Below are 19185 nucleotides of genomic sequence, written 5' to 3'. Positions count from 1 at the left end.
TTTGGATAGGTGCACAGATGAGAAGGGTTTAGAGGGACATGGACCAAATGCGGGCAATTGGAACCAGCTGAGTGGCACCACAGTCAGCATGGACCAGTTTGGGCCGAAGGGCCCGTTTCCATGCTGTATTACTCTTATGGCTCTATGACTTCCATTTGAAAGCATGAAAATTTGGAAAATACTTAATAATCTGAAGTCAAACATTTGAACGTTTTGTGTCCAGTGAATCCAAGCTGTGTAAAACAGTTATTGCTTTATTTCACTATGTTTCAGTGGAGTCATGCATTGTATCCAGGCGGAACTGGCAAGACTCTGACTCACTCCCAGTCTTCCTGATATGAAGCTATTTCAATTCTCAGCACATTTTTGTCAACTGTCTTATCACTTGTTGAAATTCTTATTTTAAAAATTCACTGGATTGTGAAGTTTTGGATGCTTTTGTTCACATCTTGCTGGCGCAGTTCAAAATAATCCTTTTTATTCATAATTTATATTGAATTTCCTCCTGAAGTCTAATGTAGCAAAGACATTTCGAAAGGGTCGACTTACATCTGCACAGCAAACTTAAAAATCAAAGAACTGATGCTAGCTTACACTGGTCACTACTTCTGAAAGCTTCCATGGTTATAATAAAGCTTATGTCTTGAAATTACACACTCTCCATGAAGACAGTAACACTTTAGCATGACATTTTTTCAACTGCCTTACTGCAGGATTTAAGCCGACACAGTTTAACTATATTTGATAAAATGGTAGTCAGAAAGCTATAATTTGAAAGTAAGAATACATTCATTATTAATATCAAGGCATACGTCTCTATCTGAACTTGATAGATTTCTAAATTAGTCTTATGAACAAGTATACCTTCATCTGGAGAAGCTACCTCTGTAGGAGCATCTATTATTATCTTTGGCTTGTTCTACAAAACAATGAAAATGCATATTATTAGGGCACAGTTTTACACTGCAAGACTGATTACACAGAAAAATAATGGAGTTTAAAGTCAGTCACTGTTGCCTTGCTTACAGTTTTCTGCAGTACAGTGTCTGAAAATGACTAAAATGAAAACCATACATCAAAAGTTTGATCTTATAGTTATAAGTCTATTTGTCCTAACATGTCTTATGGGTGCAGAGGAATCGGTAGGACTTTCAATTCAGTTGACCAGCAGAAAACTAAGCAAATTTTAGTTGCATAGTAAAATGTTGCACGACATCCTGGGGCATATGACAAAAACTGAAAATATTGTGGGTGTTGAAAATTTGATTCTGGAAATACTCAGCAGACGTAGGGGATTTTAACCCCACATACCAGGCCTTGCTATCACATGGTCTGCTAATAAACACTACCCATTGTTAGCCAGTAAGAGTTCCCAAAAGCAGCCATTCATTTTTTTCCCTTTATTCATTCACAGGACGAGGGCATCACTGGCTAAGCAGCATTTGTTGCCCATCCGTAATTGCCCAGATGGCAGTTGAGTCAACCACATTGCTGTGGGTCTGGAGTCACATGTAGGCCAGACCTGATAAGGATGGCAGTTTCCCTCCCTAAAGGACATTAGTGAACCAGATGGGGTTTTTCCTGACAAATGATAATGGATTCACAGGCATCAATTCTGGATATTTATTGAATTCAAATTCCACCATCTGCCGTGGCGGGATTTGAACCTGTGTCCCCAGAATGTTAATGGGTCTCTGGATTAACAGTTCAGCAATAATACCACTAGGCCATCATCTCCCCTTCTCCTAGGCTAACCATTATCCACACCTTTGTCTGTCCAACTGTTCTTCACTGTCTTTGGGCTCTATCTCCACCTATTGTTTACTCCTTATCCCCACCCCAACGCTACCTTCTATATAAAAACCTACATTTTCCCAGCTACCATCAATTCTGAAGAAGGGTCACTGGACCCAAAGTATTAACGCTGATTTCTCTCCTTACATGCTGCCAGACCTGCTGAGCTTTTCCAGCAATTTCTATTTTTGCTACTAATGGTTTAAATCAGCTTAAGATGGTTACTATGAGTGGAAATAGTGGACAAGGAAGAGAGTCTGTGGCATGGGTCACCAATAGCTTCATTCTTTCCAAATTTTATTTGTAGAAACTTTCTGCTCATCCAAAATTGAATGTCAAAAAAGCAGTGCGACAAACTAGAGGCAGATGACATGGGCCAAGGAGATGGTGGTGAGGTAGAACTGAGTGTTGTCGACATGCTTCAAACATGAAAGGGTTCAGAAAAGATTTACAAGGATATTGCCAGGGTTGGAGGATTTGAGCTATAGGAAGAGGCGGAATAGGCTGGAGCTATTTTCCTTGCAGCATCAGAGGCTGAGGGGTGACCTCATAGAGGTTTATAAAATCATGAGGGGCATGGATAGGGTAAATAGACAAAGTCTTTTCCCCGGGGTGGGGTGTCCAAAACTAGAAGGCATAGGTTTAAGGTGAGAGGTGAAAGATTTAAAAGGGACCTAAGAGGCAACATTTTCATGCAGAGGGTGATGCATGTATGGAATGAACAGCCAGAGGAAGTGGTGGAGGCTGCTACAACTACAACATTTAAGAGGCATCTGGATGGGTACATGAATAGGAAGGGTTTGGAAGGATATGGGCCAAATGCTGGCAAATGGGACTAGATTAATTTAGGATATCTAGTTGGTATGGACAAGTTGGACCGATGAGTCTGTTTCCGTGCTGTACATCTCTATGACTCTGTGAAACGCTAACTTATGTCAACACCTTTCTAATGCTGATGGACTTGCAGTACACATTTGCTGATTTGATTTTAGGTTAGATCTGTCACATCTCAAGATGTCAATTACAGAATGGTATTTATGGAATTTTAGGTATCCTGTTAGAACAACCAATGAATTAAGAGAAAAGTGAATAAATGCGCAGGGAAAAGATACGTATCAGATTTGAAAATCATTTATGAAAACATGATACCTCTTCCTTTGCTATACTGATGTATAATGCAGGTGATATCACTTGATACTCACATCACTGTTTGTCAAAGAATATAAAACGGAAGAAATTATTTGCCCAAAATATCTTATTACTTTTGTTACAGTGTTACACGGTTGAAGAATTCACATACCGGCTTGTAGATTTCAATAACATCAAAACATTTACTGATAGCGGTACTGAATCTGAGCAGCTCCTTTTCTGATGTGGAAGGATAATCATTAACAATTTTCATCTGCCTTTGGTAAAAGCCCTCATATCTGTGTAAAGAATAAAACCAAGTTAAAACAAATCACAGCATTACATGAAAGCAAAATACTCCAGATACTGAAAATGTGAAATATAAACAGAAAATGCTGGAAGTACTCAGCAGGTCAGGAAATATCAGTGGAGAGAAATAAAGTTAATGCTTTAGGTTGGTAACCTTTCATCAGAGAATAGTTGTCTGGTTCCATTTGAACTTATTAGAATTAATGAGATACAAATATGGTCAAACAGACTCACCATGACTTCATGAAGGGGAAATCATGCCTGACAAATTTACCAGAATTTTTTGAGAAGACAACAAGAATGATATATAAAAGGGAAGCAGTGATGTAATATATTTAGATTTCAGAAGGCTGATAAAGTGGCACACATTAGGCTATTCAATAAGATATGGACCCGTGGTGTTGGAGGTTGCATAACTCTTGCTCCTGCGTGGATTGAGCCCCTGGCAGTGGAATGACATGGGCTGGGAAGCCTGGAGCAGGACTCTGGCAGCGGCATGGCATGGGCTGGGAAGTCCAGAGTGGGACACTGGCAGCGACATGACATGGGCTGGGAAGTCCAGAGTGGGACACTGGCAGCGGCATGGCATGGGTTGGGAAGTCCAGAGTGGGACACTGGCAGCAGCATGGCATGGGCTGGGAAGTCCAGAGTGGGACACTGGTAGCATACTGGTTGGTGAAGAACAGGTGGAAATAGAATTGGTCGGCAAATATGTTTCATAAATAAAAGAATATTTAAGTCACAATTGAAAGGGTAAGAATGCAAGAAGAATCAGGAACTAACAGAAAAACAGTGTGATAGACTCACATGGTTGACTCTGTGCAAATTGGAGAAAATTTCCCAAACTAAAATAAAGAGTGAGTTTCAACACAGTGACTGAAATGGTTAATAAATGTAAAATACTTAGGATGCCGGAAATTTGAAACAAACACAGAGTGCTGGAGAAACTCTGCAGGTTTGGCAGCACCTGTGCAGAGAGAAACAAAGTTAACTTTTTGAGTCCTGTATGACTCTTTTTTAGACCTGAGTTCTGACTTCCCAGCCTCAAGTTAACCGGGGACAGTTTTCCTGAAGCTACAAATCCAATGTGGATAGGACCACACATTCTCCCAGTACCCGTGCCCCCACCCATTATGGCTCAATTAAAACACACTTGTGTTACTACCATGTTAAAAGTATATTCTTAATGCTGAATCTAGGAATTTATAAAGGAGCTGACTGCCCTGTTCAATTCAAAATGAACACCTACAGAAATATGGCATATACGTAGTGGTTTTTTTGCTTACATGGGATGGTATTGCCACTGTCAAGGACAGTGTTAGTTGCCCCTCCTTAAATGCTCTTCAGCTGAGTGGATTGCTTGGCTATTACAGAAGGAGTTAAGAGTCATCTACGTTGCTTTGAATCTGGAGACACATGTAGATCAGCCCAGATAAAGTTGACAGATTCCCTTCCTTAAAGGACATGAATGAACCAAATGGATTTCTAAAACAATCAAGCAGTTCTCATGGTCATCATTCCTGAAACCAGCTTCATATTATAGATTTATTATTTAACTCTAAATTCTACCACCTGCTGTCGGTGGATTTGAACACCTATCCCAAGGGCATTAGCCTGGGCCTCTGGATTACTAGTCCAGTGACATTACCACTATACCAACATCACCCACCTGGCGAGCAGATGGAGTAGTTGGTTCATAATTTTCACAGAGCAAGTAATTCTCCAAGCTTAATCTGAAGTTTCCCGCTCATCAAAAATGTAGTCATTTATTTGAAACTGACTGCTATGGCATAGTACACTGGTCACACCAGTCAGAAACAACAACCGACAGGAAGGAATCTTAAAATTTGAAAGTTAACACAACTTTCTCTGTGTATCAAAGCTATTGGCTAACTGGCAGAGATCTTGGCATGGTTTGAGAACCTCCCATTTCAGGTGAAGAATGTTAAATCTGGTTGAGAGAGCTAACAAAAGGAGAAACAAAGAAAACTTATCTTAAAAAGAACTTTGCAAAATAGAAATACTTGCCCTCTTTTAATCCCATCCAGCAGGCATTTGACTTTTTTGAGGTCTGATTTCAGTTCTCCTTCTGAGTTTCTCTGTCTTAGTTGGTCAATGAGCATATCTAGATTTGCTTCCCTCGTCTGGTGGAAGAATTATAGGTTTAATTGAAACACGAATCACATGAACTTTGATATAAAATATTTGGAGTGAAATTCTTAAAATTTTCTTTTTGCATGGGAGTATAAGAAAAAGTATACTAATTAAATATGGTCAACAGATATTACAACACAACCCTTTAAAAACTTAATGTTTGACATTCAGTCTTGGACAATTTATAGTCTTTCAAGACATCTAGAAAGTAACTGGTTACGTTAGGGAAATCAATTTGTGTTATAGTGATCAAAAGGCACAATTCCACTTTGAATTTTAGATAAGGTTCTACTTAGACAAAACTCTACTGAAGATTCTGTTCAATGTTCTGAAATACTTGATCCAGTTAGATTCTGAATATTTCCCTGTAAGCCATTTTATTTGCATTGCAGGGTGCATTTCCCAGAACAAGGACAAGTAGAAAATAATTCAGATGTCTCTTGCAGTTTCATCTTCTCCAATGGATAAGCAAAATTTGCTTAGAGATCTTCAACTTAAACTTCCTCTGCCCAGTGGGAGCAAAGTGCTAGCAAATCTGAAAGTGAACAAGTCACAGACTGAACACTGCTCTAGCTGTCACAATCTTGGGTAGGATTCTACAGGGGTTGACTGGACTATCTAGTTATTTCAGGCCTGAGGCCACGTGCAACGTGCAAGTCAAAATCCTATGATGTACTTTGGAACCTAGTTGCAATTTTGAGTACCACTGGATGGACTGCATGTGACATACATTCTAACCTTTAGTCCTTGGCCTGAATCAATTGTCTTTAAAGAGACTGATGGAGGCTCCTCAAAATCTACCAAGGTAATGGTACTTTTACTTAGGTGTTCATCCCCTTACCACCAGCGACAAAAGTTGCAAACCATTGTCAGTCTACATGAAGCCCCTATAAATCTTACTCTTCCCTAATTCTGACAGTCATTCATGGCATTTTAGGAAACAGATGATCGATTCCCCATCCTCCCAAAACTAGCTAGCTCCAATGGAGAACCTACAGTTTGCTAGCAACGTGTGAATTAGTTCATGACCTCAAAATGGTTTATGCCAGCAAGATGTTTCTCTTATTAACTTGCTAGTCCAGAAAACAAGGAAAATAACTAATGTCCATAAATGAGAAGATAATCTTATTATGACAATCACATGACAGGTAATGAGACTGAAGCTTAAACAGTTTGTGGATGCACCAAAATGAGATTACCATATTGATGACTCCTGACCATCATTTAGTTTTTAGAATTATATTTTGTGGAAATGTTATGGGCAGTTTAATTTAAAAATTTGATAGCTAGAATATTCCATGGGAATTGGCAATTCCACGAAATTGGCATGCACAAGAAAGAGTAAATAAATCAATGCAACCACTATAACACAACGATTCTTAGGAAACAAAAAATAACATTTTGTCTAACAATTGTTTGGTGGATTTTTCTAAGAATGCATCAGAGGGCTAATGGAGCCATTTACTATTAATTTATTCTATATCAGGGAAGTTAACTGAAGGGAAGTAATTGTTGACAGCACTCATCCAGTTTGCGTGATTCTAGATTCGCTTCACAAAACAATAAGACAATGGTGGTAGTTTTAAATCTATTGCAGAGAGTAAAAGCAGCATTATGAGTCAGGGGGACACTGTTATAGAACGTTTGGGCTGGATTTTCAGATCCTGCTGAGGGCAGGAACAGAGGTGACCAATCTGCCAGTTCCTAGACATTATTCCCAGGTACCCAGCACTGGTTATTTTAGGACAGGCAGGGCTACCTACTGCCATGTCTCAGGTAGCTCATTAAGCTCATAAAGACCCAATCAAAGGTGCCTAACCAGCCTTTCGTATACTGGTAGAGGTAGTTTTGGTATCCTTCCTGCCTGACTGCATGCAACAACAGCCACTTGCTGCCTTGTGGTTTCTACATCAATTAAAAGATCCATCTATGTCAAAATCGCAGCAAATAACTGTATTCATCCCCACGGTAAGTTAGGGACCCAGAAGAACTTTCAACTTCCATTTCCTGCCCTACAAAGGGGAAATACAACCCTAAATTTCCATTCATTTCAATGGAGAGAAAGTTTTTGCCATTTCTATAATGTTGGCTTTACACTGCAATGCTGAATTGCAGTGTGATTCCACTAGGAGCAACAGGACCCTTTTCCCACCTGATTCGATTTGTCGTGTTTTTTACGACAGTTATCTATCCGGTCTTTCAGCTGCTGCTCCTGGTCAGCTAGGATTTCTTGATGCACCTCCCACAGTTCAGTGGCTTCCTTGATAACAGAATATATCCAGTTACACTGAAGTTCCATCTGCTGATCCAAGATCTCCATGTGTTTCTGTCAATTTAGAACAATTGGAAGATGAGTTACATTATTGAGTCTGCAGGAGCTGCATGGAAACGTTCAGATCAGCTTGATGGCATTTTACAATTTAATGCTTTGCTCCTAAAAATCACTACATTGTCTCCCTATTCCTTAGCAGTTTGCCTGCTTGTTTGATTGCTGGTCTGTGCTTTTTTTGCTTAGGTTGGCATGGGGACTCAGTGGTTAGTGCTGTTGCCTCACAGCACCAGGGACCCAGGTTTGATTCCAGCCTTGAGCAATGGTCTGTGTGGAGTTCTTCTCATGTCTGTGTGTGTTTCATTCGGGTGCTCTAGTTTCCTCCTCAGTCCAAAGGTGTGCAGGTTGGGTAGATTAGCCACGCTAAAAGTTGCCCTGTAGTGTGCAGAGATGTGCAGGTTATGTGGATTGGCTATGATAAAAACCCCAATACGGGGTTTTGGGGATGGGGTACTTCTGTGTGGGAATGCTCTTCATATGGTCAGTGCAGACTCGTGGGTTGAAGGCCTCTTTCTGCACTGTAGGGATTCTCTGTGCTGAGTTTGCTGACCTCATTCAGGTTAACAACAGGCCCCAACCACATTCTCAACTCAGAAGAGTGAAATATTTGTACCCTATCACCATTTGGAATGTTTATGTGTGTGAGTGCCATCTGAGGACAGGATAGAATTTGGCTTCAATGATTCACTCCCTCCCTTAAATCACACAGACCAGATTTATAGGTGAGGAATGTCCACTGCAGTAAGGTAATACAAGTACTTGGGTACCCACTGAACCATTTTACATCAAGAATCAATGCATTCAGGCATTATTTGCAATAGCCCAGTTGTATATACAATATGGTTCTGAGATCAATTATTTTTTGCCATTACCAAGCCACACACACCATCATGACCTTGAACTATATTGTTGTTCCTTCACTGTTGTTGCAACAAATTATTGGAACTCTCTTCCTAACAGCATTGTTGGTGCACCCATCCTCTGTGGCTGGCAGGTTCAAGAAAGCAGCTCACCACCACCTCTCATGGGCAGTTAGGAAATAAATGGTCAATACATGCTGTGCTACTAAGTATTGCCCACATATCCCATGAACACATTAAAAAATACTTCTTGGTAGATGTGCTTCCATTCATACTCTGCCTGGCTGCAAGATGTTACCATAGCATGTATTTTATGATCTTATCTGCGCTTTGTCTTTAGCCAAAGGAGCTCAAATGATAGTAGGATGTTAGGCTACTTCAAATTGCATATAGCAAGAGAAAAGATACTGATAAGATACATTGAACAAACACTTTGCCTCAGATCTTTTTCTCTCTTTTAATGGGGAACTGCCTAGAATGGCATGATTGAAATCAGCAGCTCATTGAATGGGGAATCCTAAGTACAGACCTGAGCTCCATTACTCCATACTGAAATAGACTGTACTATTTGGAAGGGTAGCTCTCAAGAGAGACACTGGTTGGGATTAGTGCCCTTTGATAAAAGCATGATATATTAAAGTTCCTGTCACTTTCACAGTGCAGGACATTTCACCATGAAACTTCGCCAAAGTCATTTCACAGTTGTCAGAAAAAGAAGAATTTTGTTCCTTCAGTTGAGCTGGATTTAAATTTATTTCCTGCCATGTTTCCCATGATCTCCAACAGGGACTACCCAGTCCACCAGCCCCTACACCCCAGCTTATTTACTCAATCGCCATGAACATTTTGTTACCAGTGGCTGTTCAAAAAAACAAAACACTTACATCCACATTGTATTGCTCATTTTCAAACGCACGTTGTAAATTGCCAATAATTGGAAGAAAGTCAGAAACTATCAGCTTTTTGGCCTCTTCTCTTGTACACGCCCCTGAGTTCACAAGCATCTCCTGAAACACATAAATAATGCAGTAACTAACACGACACAATACAGCAATTCCAACATCTGTACCACATGTATTGTACTTTGGCCAGCTTGTAACTACTGGAAAAAGTCAGTCAGAATTTTTCACTCCTTGTAATGGAATATTTGTGAAGATAAAGTTTTAAATCGTTGCTTCTTTTAATTGCTGTTCTCAACAAATGGGCAACGTCGAAAATATCATATGTATTTACAATCCTGATGGTGGGCCTTCAGAAATTGATATCTTTAAAATTGGCTAAATAGGCCTCTTCAGAGGGCATTAAGAGTAAGCCACATCATGCGAGACTAAAACTGCATAAAGTTGATGAACAAGAATAAAAAAAGAATTCCTTTGTCATCATCAATACCGCTGTGATCGAGTGAAGGAGTAACACAGGATATCAAAGGCACCAACAGTTCTACTTCCATTTTCCAGTAATATCAGAACTGAGCAGATGAATAATGAATGATTGCCTGACACAACCTCAGCAGCGTTGCTGTAATGAAAATGAAGTAAGACCATATGTGGCCCATCTGGTCTGCTCCACAATTTGATTAAATTATGACTGATTTGCTAATCCTCAACCCCACTTTCCTGCATTTTCTCCATAACTTTTGATACACTTACTGATTAAAAATCTCTCTCTGTCAGCCTTGAAAATTCTTAATTGCCTAGCCTTAACAGCTCTCTGCAGTAAAGAATTCCACAGGCACACGGTCCCCTGGGAAAAGACATTCTTCCTCGTCTCTGTTTTAAATCTATAACTCGCTAATCTGAGATTATGCCGTCTGGTCCTAGACTCTCCCACAAGGGGAAACAGCCTCTCGGCATCTACCCTGTCAAGCTCCCTGATAATCTTACCTAATTTCACAAAATCACCTCTCATGCTTCTAAATTCCAATGTGTGCAAGCCCAACCTTCTGAACCCCTCCTCATAAGAAAATCCCTCCATACTTGGGGATCAATTTAGTGAGCCTTCTCTGGACTGCCTCCAATGCCAGCATATCTTTCCTCAAATATGGGGACACAAACTGTTCACAGTATTCTAGGTGTGGTCTACCCAGAGCCTTAAATACTTTTAACAGGACTTCCTTATAATTGTACTCTATTCCTTTAGAAAAAAAACGCCAACAGTCCATTTGCCTTCCCTATTACCTGTTGCACTTGGACACTGGCTTTTTGAGATTCATACACAAGGACACCCAAATCCCTCTGTGCTGTAAATAACAGATATTAAGCTAACTGTTTTATAGTTATATGTTTTTTGCCTCCTTCTCTTTTTGAATAAGGATGATACACTGGCAGGTTTCCAGCACTCTGTGGCTTTTCCTGAACACAAAGATCCTTGGAAGATTATTACCAGTGCACCCACTAACTTTGTTCCTACTTCCTTTAATATTCAAGGATGCTGCCCATCAGGTCAAAGGGACATGTCATCGAACCCCATTAGATTCCCTAGTACTTTTTCTTCGGTGATGGTATATTTATTTCATTTTCCTCATTTTGTTTTTTGATGATTTACTATTTTTGGAATGTTATTGTTGTGTTTTCTACTATGAAGATTGATGCAAAGTATTTATTCAACATCTCTGCCAATTCCTGCTTTCCCATTACTATTTCCACATTCTATTGCATTTTAATTAATTACTCCTTCTCTTTACACTTTATTATAACTATTTAAAATAAAAACACCAGTATCAATATTATACCTAACTAGATTTAGGAAGAGGAGAGAAGAAAATGACTTATAACTTAAACACAAACACTAAAAATACTCACTAACCCTATTCACCTATTCGCTGCTTTCCCAGTACTTGTGTCATGTCGTTGATCGTGAAGTCACTCTGTTGCTAGTGTCATTGAAGATAGTCTCTAAATCTACACTTATTATCCTCTTGCACTCACCTGTGCCTCTGGAGACTTTACTTTTTACAGTAAACTCACTGGAGGAAAAGCATCCACAAATATCCCCATCTTCAATGATGGAAGAGCCCAGCACATCAGTGCAAAAGATAAAGCTGTAGCTTTCGCAACAATCTTCAGGCAGAAGTGGATGATCCATCTTGGCCTCCTTCAGTGGTCCCCAGCATTACAGATACCAGTCTTCAACCCATTCAATTCACTTCATGTGATATCAAGAAATGGTTGAGGCACTAGATACTGCAAAGGCTACTGGCCCTGACAACATTCCAGCAATAGTACTGAAGACTTGTGCTCCAGAACTTGCCACTCCCCTAGCCGAGCTGTTCCAGTACAGTTACAACACTGGTATCTACCCGACAATATGGAAAATTGCCCAAGTATGTCCTGTACATTAAAAGCAGGAAAATCCAACCTGGCCAATTACCGTCCCATCAGTCTCCTCTCGATCATCAGTAAAGTGATGGAAGGTGTCATCGACAGTGTTACCAAACAGCACCTGCTCAGTAATCACCTGCGCATTTAAGCCCAGTTTGGGTTCCGGCAGGGTCACTCAGCTCCTGACCTCATTACCGCCTTGGTCCAAACATGGACAAAAGAGCTGAATTCCAGACGTGAGGTGAGAGTGACAGCCCTTGACATCAAGGCTACATTTAACTGAAAGTTGCATCAGGGACCCCCAGCAAAACCAGAATCAATGGGTATGGAGGAAAAACTCTCTGGTGGTTGGAGTCATACCTGACGCATATGAAGGTTGGAGGTCAGTCATCTCAGCTTCCTCAGGGTAGTATCCTAGGCCCAACCATCTTCAGCTGCTTCATCAATGACCTTCCCTCTATCATAAGGTCAGAAGTGGGGATGTTCGCCAATGATTGCATAATGTTCATCTTCATTCACGACTTCTCAGACACTGAAGCAGTCCATGTCCAAATGTAAAAAGATCTGGACAATATCCAGGCTTGGGCTGACAAGTGGTGAGTAACATTTGCACCGCACAAATGCCAGGGTATGACCATCACAAATAAGAGACAATCTAACCACTATCACTTGACATTCATTGGCATTACCATCACTAAATCCCCCACTATCAACATCCTGGGAGTTAATGATCAGAAGCTCAACTCGACTCACCACATAAACACATTGGTTACAACAGCAGGTCAGAGGCTAGGAATACTGCGGCAGCTAACTCACCTCCTGACTCCCCAAAGCCTGTCCACTATCCACAAGGCACCAGTGAGGAATGTGATGAAATACACCCTACTTGCCTGGATGAGTGCAGCCTCAACAACACTCAAGAAGCTTGACACTGTCCAGGACAAAGCAGCCCACTTGACTGGCACCACATTCACAAGCATCCACTCCCTCCATCACTGATGCTCAGTAGCAGCAGTGTGTACTGTCTACAAGATGCACTGTAGAAATTCATCAAAGATCCTCAGGCAGCACCTTCCAAACCCACGACCACTTCCATCTAGAAGGACAAGGGCAGCAGAACTATGGGAACACCACCACCTTCAAGTTCCCCTCCAAGTCATTCACCATCCTGACTTGGAAATATATCGCTGTTCTTTCACTGTTGCTGGGTCAAAATCCGGGAATTCCCTCCCTAATGGCATTATGGGTCAACCCACAGCAAGTGGACTGCAGCGGTTCAAGAAGGCAGCTCATCACCTTCTCAAAGGCAACTAGAGACGGCAATAAATATTGGCCCAGCCAGCGACGCCCACATCCCACCAAATGAATAAATAAATAAAACTTAAGGCTCTTCTTTCCTCCTCTGATTTCCCAGCCATTGTCACTTGGCCACTGTCTCACTTGTACTGTTTTCAGTTACACCAACTATGTTCCTTACTGATGTGCTGTAAATCAATGGCATTGATACACTTATGCTTTGAAATCTTCCCTGTTATGTAAACAGCACCCACCAAACTACCCCTATTGAAAGCAAATCGAATTCAGAAAACTGGCCATTCATTGTTACACTGCAAAACTTATAAGAGTTACACTACTACATACATACATTACTGTACAAATTCACACAGAAGTAAGTTACCTCAGCAATACGCAGGGACCTGGCTGCTTGCTTAAATCAGTAGATCTCCAATAGGGTTTGAACAATGGGAAAAATTCAAATTCAGAGTTCAGCTAAAATCAGACTTTGCGAGAAATAGTCTGCATTGAAAATACCAAGGTGGATTTTCCCAGGGGTTTCAGAATCCTGACACCTGGACCAAACAGGGAAACCAAACCAGCATTTACCAGCAGTGCACTGAACAAAGCCATTTTCTGGTGGGCAGCCTCCAAATTAGCCACCTTGACATTCATCCTCCCAACAAGAATGGTGGGCAGGATTTCACTGCTGCAGGAAGCAATCTGGAGCCATGGCAGCTCCGTGAGGAGAGGTGGGCATTCCTGAGGCAGGTGGAAGACTCGAGGATACCTCAACATGGAGGCAGACTAGCTTGGAAACAGGCTAGCTTTAAAAGTTAAAATTATTCAGAGCAATGTGGTTAAATCCCTCAAACTTGAAGAGAAACTCCTCCTTGGTTCTACCGTATGGGCCTTTCCTACAGCAATCCTCTGCTTTGTAGTATTGAGTGTCTAGGTTTGATAATACCCCCAGGTTGTCTCCATGGAATTGTTGGCATCCTCTTGCATCAGGGCTCACATTGCCAGCAGCAAAATGCTACCATGCTATCAAAAATCGAACCTGACTGGATCTTAATTGGTTGCTCCCTCCTTGATTTTGGCAGACCATCTGGGTCCCTGCCTGCCAAAAGAAACACAGTAGGAATGTGCAACCCCCAACAGCAGCTCCTCTGCTACTTTCCGAACGGCCCCTGCCATCATGGGGCCAGGAATACGTCATCATTCTACTCTCCCTCCATTCACCATGTTTCTACTATGAAATACATGTACCCTGCTAATACTGCAGGCCATGAGCAAAATGTAGGCAAAAAGTAGTACAGCAAGAATATTATATACAAAAAGACGATCTGGCCTGTCCTTTTGCAGATGGTATAGAGCTTCATGATTTAAAAGAAACTTGTCTGAAATGTTTTGGAGTTCGAATGTGAGAAAAATCAGGGCATGAAATAGTCACTCAATTCACAAACTTCATTCCAGATGCACCAAGTCTGCCATTATAATATTTCATTATATTTTAGTTAGCTCCAATATTTTAGATTATACAGGATTATTATGCTTGGTCGATTATTCCAATATTTTTCATTATTTATCCTGCCACCATTCGCTCACCACCCCTTGGAACCTTTTATTATTATCTGTGTGCTATATAAATATACATTGTTAATATCTATTCCAGATTCACTTTCAACTCATTTTCAGTGCTGTTCACAGGTCCCAATTTCTTTAAACCCAGTTTATGTAAACTATTAAATATAATCTTATAAGGTCTATACTAACTCTTCTTTCTAGTTTGTAAAATCCTTAATCTCCCTTCATACCTCATTCAATTTATGCTGGGATCAATCTTATTGTTCTTTCCTAGACTCCTTCCAATGGAAGTCAACTTCTTATCAACCGGTACTCACTTGCAGATCAGAGAAACATTGGGACCTCCAGTCACTCTCAGCCACCAAGTTCTGAAACACAGAACCATATAGCACAGAAGAGGCCTTTTGGCCCATCAAGTCTGTACTGCCAAAGCTGGAGTCAAACACTTCCTCTTGCCTTCAAAGTACAAAAGGAGACACATGTGCCTATACAGAGAGAAGAATCGCCTTATCCAAACAATAATGCATGGATCATACTTCCCAGTTTGCTGTATGACTCCCTAACAATTCAACAACCCATTCTCGAAGGAACCACTCCCACATTGCATGACTTTAACAAATGTACCCACCTCAGACTTGTCAATTTCTGTCATCCACACATGATACACCTTTTCATGATATACCTGTAATTTACTTGTATATTGGATATGGAGGGAATCTAGAAACAAATCACGTTAAAACATGTTGTTATTAAATATTCTCTACTGTATGAAGTATATTGTATAACTTTATGCTGGAATAAATTGTTTTTCCCAAAATGTGATCTGCTTTTACTTTCAATCTTGATCTATAAATCTGAAAAATATTTATGAAGCTATCCGATATTACAAAATACAAAGTATCAAATACATTTGGAATTTTGAGAACCTCTATTAAATTGACCCTCAGTCATCTCCTTTACGAGGGAAAGAACCTCAGCTTGTTCGGTTCTTACAGACAGTTACAAGCCATCAGTTCTAGCATCATCTTGTAAATTTACTCTACACCATGTTCATTTTTGTAATATGAAGACCTGCATACACCTTTCCAAATGTGGGCTCAGCATGGTTTTACACAGGTTTAACACAATTTCTACTCCTGTAGAAATGAATCCCAGTGCTTCACTTATGTTTTCAAGGCCTTATTAAGCTGTGTTGCTACTTTCATTGAGCTGTCAGGTTGTATGCCAAGGATTTTTTGTTTCACTATCTTTTCTAAATGTTTATTAACTTTTATTGTGATTTGTCTTAGTTTTCCTGGTGTTAAACATACCTGCCAGTTTGATGGCATCTGCAAATTGTGAAACTGTATTCTGTTTCCTACATCCAAACTCCTTATGTAAATATTGCTATGAAGTGATGTGATCCAAATATTATTTTTTTAAAGAGAATTATGTGGACCCACATAAATATATCTTGAACATTTAAACAAAGGACACTTTGTTATGGAAAAGGTACTGCACACAACAGCAAAGATGTTATATCTGCAAGGGACAGGGAGCTCAGATGGAGTCATACAGTCTGGAGAACTTTCAGAGAGAGGTCACATCGTCCAGTTTGTGGATGGCGTATTTTTGAGTTCAGTCAGAGAAAATTTGACATGCCTAAAAGGCAACAGCCCTTTGCTCTCTCCCTGTTTCTCGCAATCTTTGTAACTCTTCTCAGCAAAAACTCTCGAAAAGTCATCTTTACCATTCATAGAAGATTCTTGAAAAGGATATGTTAGAATCTACCCTGCTATCTCCAGTACAGTCATCTACAACTGTTCCAGCAAGCCATATATAATGTTATACATATCAAATCATGTATTTTGTGCATGAAACAAAAAAGCTAGAATCCAGATTCAGCAGGTAATAGGGAAGGCAAATTTACTGTTGGCCTTTATTTCTAGGGAATGGAGTATAAAAATTGGGAAGTCTCCTAAAACTATATAAGGCACAAGTCAGATCACAACTAGAATATTGTAAACAGCTTTGGTCCACTTATGCTAAGGAAAGATATACTGGCATCAGAAGCATTCCAGAGAAGGTTCACTGATTCTGATTAAATCATAACATTACTTACGTCCCTTCATTTTGCTTCAAGTATGTTGCGTCTAATTATTACAGGCAACCTGTCTTCCTTTCATCTCTCGTCTATCATTTCCAAATATAGAGTCATACAGCACGGAAACAGACACTTTGGTTCAAACTGTCCACGATGACCAAGTTTCCTAAATTAGACTAGTCCCACCTGTCTGTGTTTGGCCCATATCCCTCTAAACATTTCCTATTTATGCAACTGTCTAAATGTCTTTAAAATGTTGTTATTGTACCTGCGTCGACCACTTGCTCTGGAGTTAATTCCACACATGAACCACCCTCTGTGCGAAAAGGTTGTCCCTCAGATTCCTTTTAAATCGTTCTCCTCTTAAAAAATGCCCCCTAGTTTTGAAAACCCCCACCCAAGAACAAGGTTTCCCAAAGTCGGGGCTGGGACCCCAAGTGGAGTAGCGAGTTGAAATTTTGAGGTTGCCTCATGACTGTGCCCCTTCCCTTTACAGTTCTTCCAACGCTGCCCTCTACTCTTCATAGGACTTCTCAAACCCAGCCCACTGTCACAGATCTCACAGAGGGATCATGACAATTTTAAATAAAAATAGGGTTACAGTGAGAAAATGTTAGAATAAGCAATGTTTAGTTGTTAGTCCTGTCCTTGATGTAGCCAAATTTTAATTAACCCTCTTACATTTGCTCTCTTACTGCTAATTATTATTTTCTGTTCCCATTTTGTTTCATCCGCTGTACACAGGCAATTTAGTTCATTCATATTAATTGTTCCTGGCATTTTATTTTTAAATCACTTCATACTTACATTAAGTTGCTCACCATTTACATTTTATTCCTTTATGTTTATTCCTTACAATAGTCTACTTTCTGCTCTTATCTCAGTTTATTTTCAAGTTCATGTAGCCTCCGCCATATCTTTCCTCTTAACTTACTTGTGCAAAGTCTTATCCGCAGCTCTATGCACCCTTTCCTATAGCATTTTGATCTATTTGTCCTAGTGATCCAGCACCTTCCTGAACCAGTACTGGTGCCGCTGTCTGATGAAGCAATACACTCAATTGCCCATTTACCTTATACGTTTACAATTGATTGAAAAAGCATTGAAAGTTTTGCGCGATTCTGTTAATCAGCATGCTACCAAAAGGAAATCAAAGCTCTTAGTGATTTCAGTCATATATCCTTACCTATCTCCTGATTTAAGGCTCGTACGGAGTCATACCACTGAAGCAATGTGGCTTTATTTAAGTCAAAGGGGTTCATGTTTCTGCATAAACCATAAAGAAATAAATGATAAACAAAATTGTTTATATTCCAAACAGACATGGAAAATGCCATGCTCAAAACACAAAACAAATGAACTTTAGATTTAGCACACAATTTTTACATTATAACTACTGACATATTACTTAGATGTTAATGAATAAACACATAGTTTATCCTGCCCGACCTCAGCAATGTTATCCACCTCCAACCTCATTCAAACTTCACCATTGCTCAAATTCATAATTACATTTTTGTTTACTTTTTTTGTAGTTTTTTTGATAGAACCTGGTGGCTTGCTAGGCAATTTCAGTGGGCAATTAACAGTCAATCACATAGCTGTGAGCCAGGAGTCACATGTAAGTCAGAATAGGTAAGGATGGCAGTTTTCTTTTCCTGAAGGACTATTGTGAACCCGTTAGAATTTTATGACAATCTAGTAGTTTCATGATAATTATTGATGAGACTAGCCATTTCTTTCAGATATATTAATCAATTGAATTTAAAAGCTCAATCCAGCTTTGTGGTGTCAAGAGAAGTAGTACAGCCTCTGAATGACTAGTCCAGTAGTACTACCACATGCTACAATTCCCAAGTACAATTAGGAATGGACAATAAATGCTGACCTTGCCAATAGCACCCATATCCCAAGAGCATTTAAAAGAAAGTATTTGTTCTTCCAGACTTCCCCAATATCCTTCCCACCATCTTCAATTGTGCATTGTTTACACCAAACAATGCATTTATTAAAAAAAAACTTTTGTCCTCATTTCTAAATCTTTGTAGCCTGTCTCAGTTCACGTGTGCAGTACATTCTCGCCCTGCGGTTTACCTGCACTCTTTGGATCTCCAACCCTGGACTCATGTAAATCTCCTCCCATGTTCCACCATCAGTGACAGAGCCTTTATTGCCTTGGTCCCCACTCTCTGGAATTCCCCCCTTGTAATCCCCAAAACTTTACCACCTCTCTACCAACCTTTAGAAAGCTTATTCAAATCCACCTCTTTGAACCATGCTTTTGGCCCTCTTTTCTAACTCATCAATTATCACACATCATCCATTTCTCCTGAGAAACATTCATGA

At 40.0% G+C, this 19185-nt stretch overlaps 1 protein-coding gene across 1 annotated transcript in view; it reads right to left on the bottom strand.

Moving 5' to 3' along the window:
• Positions 1–19185, bottom strand: part of LOC109915725 (coiled-coil domain-containing protein 180-like) — a 100047-nt gene that overhangs the window by 54277 nt on the left and 26585 nt on the right. Inside the window, exons 11-17 of the mRNA XM_048613391.1 lie at positions 18026–18105; positions 15385–15473; positions 9459–9581; positions 7538–7711; positions 5260–5375; positions 3095–3221; positions 865–919 (exon numbers count right to left, since the gene is read on the bottom strand). Of these exons, the coding sequence (XP_048469348.1) occupies positions 865–919; positions 3095–3221; positions 5260–5375; positions 7538–7711; positions 9459–9581; positions 15385–15473; positions 18026–18105 (764 nt within the window). The remainder of the gene's footprint in view (positions 1–864; positions 920–3094; positions 3222–5259; positions 5376–7537; positions 7712–9458; positions 9582–15384; positions 15474–18025; positions 18106–19185) is intronic.

The sequence above is a fragment of the Rhincodon typus genome, chromosome 28 (assembly GCF_021869965.1).
Source record: "Rhincodon typus isolate 14 chromosome 28, sRhiTyp1.1, whole genome shotgun sequence".
NCBI lineage: Eukaryota > Metazoa > Chordata > Chondrichthyes > Orectolobiformes > Rhincodontidae > Rhincodon > Rhincodon typus.
This window is presented reverse-complemented; position numbering and strand designations above follow the sequence as displayed.